The sequence below is a fragment of the Elephantulus edwardii genome, unplaced genomic scaffold (assembly GCF_000299155.1).
Source record: "Elephantulus edwardii isolate Elephantulus edwardi_28Jun2011 unplaced genomic scaffold, EleEdw1.0 scaffold00004, whole genome shotgun sequence".
NCBI lineage: Eukaryota > Metazoa > Chordata > Mammalia > Macroscelidea > Macroscelididae > Elephantulus > Elephantulus edwardii.
Genome location: NW_006399754.1, coordinates 39,526,215 through 39,535,625, shown reverse-complemented (window position 1 = coordinate 39,535,625; position 9,411 = coordinate 39,526,215). Strand labels below are relative to the sequence as shown.

The window sequence follows — 9,411 nt, the reverse complement described above, 5'->3', positions numbered from 1 at the left end:
GATCTGACTGGTACAGGAGGAGATTGTCCCTCCTTCTCCAGCACAGCATCTGGTGGATTCGAACTGTGTACCTCTGGGATTGCAGAACAGTTTCTTGCCACTAAGCCACTAGAGCTCACCATATTTCCAACTTTTTGAGAAAGTGCCATACTGCCTTCCAGAGTGGTTGCGCCATTTTACACTCCCACCAATGAATAAGGGTTCCAGTTTCTCCAAAACGTCACCAGCATTTGTTGTTTACTGCTCTGTTGAATTTTGCTATTCTTACTGGGTTGAGATGATATCTCATAGTTGTTTTAATTTGCACCTCTCTTAAGAGCTAGGGATTTTGAACATTTCTACATGTGTTTGTTCACCATATGAACGTCTTCTTTGGTGAAGTGACTGCTCATATTCTGTGCCATTTTGCAACTGAATTGTTTATCTTGTTGTGGTGCTCAAATATTCTATAAATTCTACAAGGTAAGTCCTTTATCAGACATGTCATAAACAAATATTCTTTCCCAGTCTGTGTCTTCTCTTTTCACCTTGCTGGAGAAGTTTTTTGATATGTATAGGGATTTGGTTTTTAGAGGTCCCATTCATCTATTTTATCCTGTCCTGGTTGTAGGTTTTTCAGGATGCTTGGAACATTTTTCATGTTGTGGATTAGGGCTTCTAGAGTTCTTCCAAGTTTTTCTCTGATGAAGTTTATAGTTCTTGGTTTTAGTCCTAGGTCCCTGGGTCCACTTTGAGTTGGGTTTTGTGTATGGTATGAGGTGTGGGTCTTATTTGAGTTTTGTATAGATAGTTTTCCAATTTTGCGAACACCATTTGTATAAAAGGCTGTCATTTCCCCACTTAACTGATTTCATTTCTTGGTCAAAAATCAATTGACCACAGGTGGATGGGCTGATTTCTGGGTTCTCAATTCTATTCCAATGATCTATGTGTCTTTCATTGTACCAGTACTACGCTGTCTTGACCACCATGGCAGTGTAGTAGGATTTGAGATCAGGGAGTGAGATGCCTCCTACTTTGTTTCTCTTTTTTAAGGAATGCTTTGCTTATTTGGGGTCTCTTTCAATTCCAGATGAAACTGGAAATTGCCTTTTCCATCTTATTGAAGAATGGAAATGATACTTGTATTGGGATTGCACTGAACATGTACATTACCTTTGGTAGAACTGTGATTTTAACAATATTGAGTCTTCCTATACAAGAACAAGGTATATTCTTCCATTTCTCCAAGTTGCTTTTTTTTTTTTAAGATTTTAATGAAAATTTATAAAGAACTTGGATTTCCATTCATTCATTGTTAAACATTTTCCTCCCTAGCCCCCAGCTCACGTTTTTCTTTGGGAAAAAAAGTTCTTTTATTGTTATACAGTCCCGTCCCACCCTCCCCCTTCAACTCCCCAGGCCCCTTTACTATGCAGTTCTTATTCTGAACTCTTGTCATACCAATAATACCTAATCATATATTCCTTTTATCCATATTGAAGGCTGCAGTCCTTGACCTTCTGCAGCAAGTGCTTCAGGTCCTCCTCAGTTTCAGTGAGAAGGGCTGTGTCATCTGCATAATGCAGATTGTTGCTGAGTCTACCTCCAATTCTGATGCTACAATTCTCCTCAGAGTCCAGACTCCTGGATAATCTGTTTCGCATATAGATTGAAAAGATATGGAAATAGGATAGATCCTTGATGCACACCATTCCCAATTTTGAACCATGCAGTGTTTCCTTGCTCTGTTCTGATGACTGCCTCCTGGTCCAAGTTTAAGTTTTACATAAGCATAATCAAGTGCTCTGGGATTCCCATTCTTCTTAGAGTCAGCCACAGTTTGTTGTGATTCACACAATTAAATGCCTTTGCATAGTCAATGAAACACAGATAGACAAGCCTCTGGTACCCTCTGCTTTCAGCCAAGATCCATTTAACATTAGCTATAATATTCCTAGTGTCACGGCCTCTTCTAAATCCAGCCTGCACTTCAGGCAGTTCTCTGTTGATGTGCTGTTCCAGTAGTTTTTGGATAATCTTCAGCAGAATCTTGCTTGCATGTGATGTCAATGATATCGTTCGATAATTTCCACACTCTGTTGGATCACCTTTCTTTGGAATGGGAACAAACAGAAGATCTATTCCAGTCAGTAGACACAAAATTGCTTGCTGAAATTTAGGAGGACCTGAAGGACTTGCTGCAGAAGGTCAAGGACTGCAGCCTTCAATGTGGACTGAAGCTCAGCATCAAGAAAACAAAGATTCTCGCCACTGGGCTGACTGGCAGCATAATGATAAATGGTGAAGAGATTGAGACTGTTGACAGCTTTAGTTTGCTTGGCTGTACAAGCAACACTTTTGGTACCAGCAGACAGGAAATGAAAAGAACTGCATCGGCAAAGTCTCCTGTCAGAGACCTCTCCAAGGTACTAAGGAGCAAAGATGTCAGTCTGGAGACTAAGGTGCGCCTGATACAGACAGTGGCCTTTGCCATTACTTGCTATGCATCAGAGAGCTGGACAATGACTAGCAAAGATAGAAGGAGAGTTGATGCCTTTGAGATTCGGTGCTGGAGAAGAGTATTGAATATACAATGGACTTCTGGAGAACAAACAAGTTTGTCCTGGAGAGGGTGAAGACAGGCTGGTCCTTGGAGGCAAGGATTCTGAAGCTTTGTCTGACATACTTTGGACATGCTGTAAGGTGGGATCAGTCCTTGGAGAGTGACGTCATGCTTGGGAGGGTGGAGGGACAACGCGGGGGAGGAAGACCCTCGATGTGATGGATTGATTCCGTAACTGGGGTAATGGGGATAGGTGTGTCAGAGACAATAAGATTGGCAAGAGATAGAGCAGGGTTTAGGGCTGTTGTACACAGGGTTGCTATGAGTCGCAAGCAACTTGACTGCATATAACAACACCACAAATATTCCTTTTATACAGTTCTCTCCCTCATTTGTTTCAATGTCTTTTTCATTATTTAGCTCCTTTTTGCTTCTTGTAGTAATATTGTGTAATTTTCTTTGAATAGGTCCTTTGTGTTTCTAGTTAGATTTACTCTCAAGTATTTAATCTTGTGATTAGCTATTGTGATGGGTATTCTTTTTCCTTATGTCCAGTTCTGTATACTCTTTGCCACTGTAAAGAAATCCAACTTAGTTTTGTATGTTGATCTTATATCCTGCCACTCTGCTGAACTGAAATTGGTCAATTATGTTCAGCAGTTTTCTTGCTGAGTCCTTGGGGTTTTCTAAGTAAACTATCATATTTACCTTCTCTTTGCCAATCTGGATACCTCTTATTTCCTTCTCTTGTCTTATTGCTAATGCAAAGTCTTCCAATACAATATTGAATAGAAGAAGTGATTGTGGGCATCCTTTCCTACTTCCTGTTTTCAAAGGGAATGCCTTTAATCTCTCTCCACTGAGAACAATATTGGCTCTTGAGTTTACATATATACTTTGTACTATGTTGAGGAAATTCCCCTCTATTCCTATTTTGTTGAGTACTTTCATCAGGAAAGGGTGTTGGATTTTGTTAAAGGCCTTTACTGCATCAATTGATAGGATCATGTGGTTCTTGTTCTTTACTTTGTTAATGTGATGAACTATACTGATTGTTTTCCTTATGTTAAACCATCCTTGCATACCTGTTATGAATCCCACTTGGTCATGGTGAATTATTTTTCTGATATATCATTGGACTGTATTGGCCAGAATTTTATTCAGGATTTTTGCATCTATGTTCATGAGAGATATTGGCCTACAAGTTTGTATTTTGGTGATGTCTATACCTGGCTATGGTTTTATCAAGAAAATGTTTGCCTCATAAAATGAGTCTGCGAGAATTCCATCTTCGTCTATTTTCTGAAATACTTCACATAGAATTGATGACAGTTCTTCTCTGAATGTCTGATAAAATTCACTTGTAAAACCATGTGGTCCAGGGCTCTTCTCAGCTGGATGGTTTTTTATTACCTATTCAATTTCTTCTTTTGTAATCGGTCTGTTTAGGTGTTCAATTTTGGTGTGTGTCAGTTTAGGCAGGTTGTGAGTTTCTAAGTATTTGTCCATTTTCTCGAGGTTTTCATATTTGTTTAAGTATGCTGTTGTTATGTACCATCGAGTCGCTTGTGATACATAGCGACCCTATGTAAGAGCTCTAAATGCTGTTGTATCCTGTGCCAACCTAGCCATCTCAAATGCACTCATTCCCACCACTCCAGTCACAGAATCAATCTATCTCATGGAAGGTCTTCCTCTCCTTCACTGCCCCTCCACTCTGCCAAACAAGATGTCCCTCTCCAAGGACCAGTCCCTCCTTGCAACATGCCCAAAGTATGTCAGACGAAGCTTCAGAATCCTTGACTCCAAGGAGCATTCTGCCTTCACCTTCTCCAGGACAAACCTGTTTGTTCTCCTAACAGTTCATGGTATATTCAACACTCTTCTCCAGCACCACAGCTCAAAGGCATCAATTCTCTTTTTATCATCCCTATTCCCTGCCACCTCTCTGATGCATAACACATAACTGCAAAGACTATAGCCTGGATCAGGCGCACCTTGGTCTCCAGCCCGACGTCGTTGCACTTCAGTACTCTTGAGAGGTCCCCCACAGCTGACTTTCCCAATGCAATTTGTCTCTTGATTTCCTGGCTGCTGTTACCAAGAATGTTGACTGTGGAGCCAAGTAAACTAAAACTGTTAAGTATTTCAATCTCTTTATCATCCATACTGATGCTGCCAATTGGCCCAGTGGTGAGAATCTTTGTTTTCTTGATGTTGAACTTCAATCCATTTATGAGGCTGCAGTCCTTGACCTTCTGCAGTAAGCACTTCAGGTCCTCCTCAGTTTCAGCAAGCAGTGTTGTGTCATCCGCAAACCACAGGTTGTTGATGACTCTTCCACCGATCCTGATGCCACATTCCTTCTCATACAGCGCAGCATCTCAGATGATCTGTTCTGCATACAGATTGAAAAGGTATGGAGACAGAATACATCCCTGATGGACCCCTTCTTGATTTTGAACCATGTAGTGTCTCCTTGCTCTGTTGTGATGGCCGCCTCTTGGTCCAAGTATAGGTTTCGCATTAGCACAATCAAATGTTCGGGGATTCCCATTCTTCTCAGAGTCAACCACAGCTTGTTGTGATCCACACAGTCAAAAGCTTTTGCATAGTCAATGAAGCACAGAAACACATTTTTCTTCTATTCCCTGCTTTCTGCCAAGATCCATTAGCTATAATATCCCTAGTACCACGACCTCTTCTAAATCCAGCCTGCACATCTGGCAGTTCTCTGTTGACATATTATTCCAAACGTTTTTGGATAATTTCAGCAGAATCTTTCTTGTATGTGATATTAATGATATTGTTCGATAATTTTTACACTCTGTTGGGTCACCTTTCTCCGGAATGGGAACAAAGAGCGATCTTTTCCAGTCAGCCAGCCAGCTGGCTGTCCTCCAGATTTCTTGGCACAACTTAGTGAGCACATCCGGGGCAGTATAGTTTTTCCATAATATTTCATTGTTAGCCTTTTATTTTACTTGGATCTGTTGTGACAGTGCCTGATACATCTCTTCTCTGGATTATTTGTCTTTTCTCTCTTTCCATTTGTTAGTTTTGTTAGTGATTTGTTGATTGTATTGACCTTTTCAAAGAACCAACTCCTAGTTTTGTTGATGGTTTCAATGGTTTTCTGTCTTCTATTCCATTTATTTCTACCCTAATTTTTATAATTTCAGGGTTTGGTGTCTTGTTATCTTGCTGTCCTTTTTAAATTTGTTTGAGATGTGGGTTAAAGAGACAATGGTAATTTATTCTTATCTTTTGATAGCTTGGCTTATTGCTGTAAATTGACCTCTGGTTTACTGCTTTGGCTTTTTGCCAGAGGTTTTGGTAGGTTGTATTTTCATTGTCATGTGTTTTAAGAAACATTTTAATTTCATTTTTTATTTCTTCTAGTACCCATTCATGTCTAAGCAAGATACTGTTCAGCTTCCAAATGTATGGTTTTTTCACATTTATCATCTTGTTATTAATTTCTAATTTTATAACATTGTGGTCTGAGAAGATGCCTTGTATTTTTATACTTTTCAATTTATTGCTGCTTGCCTTGTGACCTAAAATGTGATCTATTCTAGAGAACATTCCATGCATACCGGAGAAGTGCACTTTTTGGGGAGTTCATTAGCCTGTATCTATCTATCTATCTATCTATCTAATCAATTTGGTTTATTGTGTGGTGTAATTTTTCAGCATATTTGTTGAGTTTCTTTCTGGCAGTTCCATCTTTTCTTGAAAGGGGTTTATTGAAGTTTCCAACTACTATAGTGGTGTATATATCCTTCAGTTTTGTTAATGCTTGCTTTATGTATTTTGCAGCTCTATCGTTTGGTGCATAGATATTTATTATTGTTATATATCCTCTTGTTATACTGACCCTTTAAACATTATGTAATGACCTTCCCTGTCCTTTGTGATGGTTTTTGCATTGAAATATATTTTATCAGAGATTAATTGCACTATTCCTGCTTTTTTCTGGTTGCCATTTGGTTGGTATATTTTCCCTCCACCCTTTTATTTTTAGTATTTCTTTGTCTTCATTTTTCAGGTGTGTCTCTTGTAGACAGCATATTGATGTTTTTTTTTTAATCCAATCTGCTACTCTTTTTCTCTTCAGTGGTGCATTTAAACCCTTTACATTCCATGTGATTATTGAGACAAGGTCTTATTGCTATCAGTTTGTTGAGTTCTTTTTGGTTTTGTTGCTAGCTTCTTTGGTCCATCCTGCTTTCTGTGGCACCTCTGTAAGGAGGGTGTCTCTCAGTGTTTCCTGCAACGTTGGTCTTGTTTTGCAAACTCCCTTAGGTTCTGGGTTTCTGAGAATATCTTGATTTCTCCTTCATTTTTGATGAACAATTTTGCTGGGTACAATATTCTTGGTTGACAGTTGTGTTCTTGGAGTGTTTGATATATGCCATTCCACTGTCTTCTTGATCACATGGTTTCTACTGAGAAATCAGCCAATTTATCTTATTTGTTCTCCATTATAGGTTACTCTTTGTTTCTCCCTACCTGCTTTCAGAGTGCTTACCTTATCTTTGTTTCTGGCAATTATGACTATGATGTACCTTGGGGTTTTCCTTTTGGGGTTTTTCCCATATGACGTTTGCTCAGCTTCTTGAATATATATATATATTCTCTTATTCTTTATTATGCCTGGAAAGATTTCTTCCAGTAATTCTTCCACAATTTTCTCAATACCTGTACTTGCTTCTTCCTGTTCTGGGATTCTGTTGTTATGCATGTTATTCCTCTTGATGGTGTCTCACATTATTCTTAGGTTTTCTTTTTTTTCTTTCCTTTTGGATTCTGCTTTTTGTTCTAACAGATCAGTGGTGACAATTCTATCTTCTATTTCACTAATTCTGAGTTCTATCTCTTTAGCTCTGTTCATGTGTCCCTCCAACATATTCACAGCATGTGAAACATTGGTCTCCATATTTTGGATTGTGGTTTCTTGTTTTTCCAGAGCCTTTAATGCCTCATTTATTTTATCTGCATTGTCTGAATTGTTTTTCTAAGCTCCTCCTGGGTTTTGCTTGCAGTGTCCTGTAATTCTTCAAGTTTGTCTTTCACCCATTGAAAATATTCAATCATTGTTCTTTTAAATTCTCTGTCAGAAAGTTCCATCAGACTTTCTGGCTTCGGGAAATCCATTGATACTCTTGTCACTTTTTGGGGGGGTGACATCTTGCTTTGGCCTGTGTAGGGTGTGAGGTAGAATGCTTCTTATGTGATCTTGCTGTCACAGAGCTTTTCATTCCTGAGGCAATAGCAGGCTCTTGGTCTGATGTCACTGCTCCAGTGGAGGGTGGGGTAGCTACCCTACCTGGATTTCCTCAGTTAAAGACTTGTTTCAGTTCAGGAAGAAAAGGTGTGTGAATTAGCAGCCTCCTCGGTCAGACAGCGGCTGTAGCTAGGCCAGTCTAAGGTGCTCTGGGCTAAAGGCAGCTCACACTGTGGGAAAGGAGAGGAAATGAAATGGGTTCACCTGTGATACTGATGTCTCTGGTGCAGGTCAGAGGGGTAGCAGTGGGTCATCCTCCAGGTGTTGGGGTTGGGACAACCAGGCTGTGGCACCAGGTCCTCCAGATGGTGGGTCCAGGACCTCATGGTGGCGTAGACAGGACTTCAAGGTGTCAGAGCTGGGAGTTCTGGGTGGCAGGGCAGGACTTCTGAGTGGTGGGGTTAGGTTTCTGGGTGGTGGTGATGGTGGTGGGCTTCTGGATGGCAGGGGCGGGACTTTCAGGCGGCAGGGCTTCCAGGAAAAGGCCCACACAGGCTTCAAGACAGTGGCTGGGAGTGTCCCTGCAGCCAGATAAGGTCCTTCAGCATGTTCAAGGGTCCAGACAGCAGGATCACGTACCTCCAGTCGGAGGAGGTGAGGCCCTACCAGGCCATGGTCTAGTGTTTCAGGCAAGAAATCCGTCCAGGACACACTAAGACATTTTTAAGTCAGGTACCTACTTAATTGACTGGATGCACAGACGTAGGAAACAGTGTGACGCAGGTGACACAGGGCAATGCAGGTGACTGGTTCACCTTTTTTTGGAATGCAAATAAATATGCATGCCTTCCAATCAGTTGCTCAGGTAGCTGTCCTCTAGATTTTTGTTTGTTTCTTTCCTTTTTTTTTTTTTTTTTTGCACAACTGGGGGAGTGTCCCAGGCCATTATGACATGTTTGTCAAATGATATGCCATCAATACTTGGGCCACATCCCGCCTCCGCCCCCAATTCCTTCAGAGCAGCCTGCACTTCTTTCTTCCTTCATCAGCATTGTTTCTTGGTCATATATTCTTTCATTAAATTCTTCTGTGTCAGCCAATTCGTTTTGGAGCAGTGAATCTGTGTAGTCTTTCCATCTTCCTTTGATGCTTCCTGGGTCATTCAACATTCTGCCTTCAACATCCTTAAGTATTGCAACTTGAGGCTTGAATTTGTTCTTCAGTTCCTTCAGCTTAAGAAATGCCAAGCACGTTTGTCTCTTTTGCATTTCTGACTCTAGCTTTTTGCACATTTAATTAAAATACTTTGTTTTGTCTTCCGGAGCTGTCCTTAGAAATCTTCTGTCCAGCTCCCTAACTTCTTGATTTCTTCCCTTTGCTTTGACTTCTTCACGTTCTAGTGCAATCTTCAGTCTCTTCTGATATCCATCTTGGTCTTTTCTTCCTCTTTTGTCTTTGTAATGATCTTTTGCATTTTTAAAAATTTTTTTTTTATCTTTTGCATTCTTAATGAACTATATTCTCCCATAGTTTATCTGGTCTTCAAGTGTTCAAGGCCTCAAACCTGTTCCTGAGATGGTTTTTAAATTCAGGTGGGATAGTTCATGGTCAAACTTTAGTTTTTGTGGCACACTTT

The 9,411-nt window shown here is 40.3% G+C and overlaps 1 protein-coding gene across 1 annotated transcript in view; it reads right to left on the bottom strand.

Annotated features, from left to right (window-relative positions):
* Positions 1 to 8,161, bottom strand: part of LOC102874482 (zinc finger protein 546-like) — a 15,887-nt gene extending 7,726 nt beyond the window's left edge. The window contains exon 1 of the mRNA XM_006879643.1: positions 8,040 to 8,161. Coding sequence (XP_006879705.1) covers positions 8,040 to 8,161 — 122 coding nt within the window. The remainder of the gene's footprint in view (positions 1 to 8,039) is intronic.
* Positions 8,162 to 9,411: the final 1,250 nt, after the last annotated feature.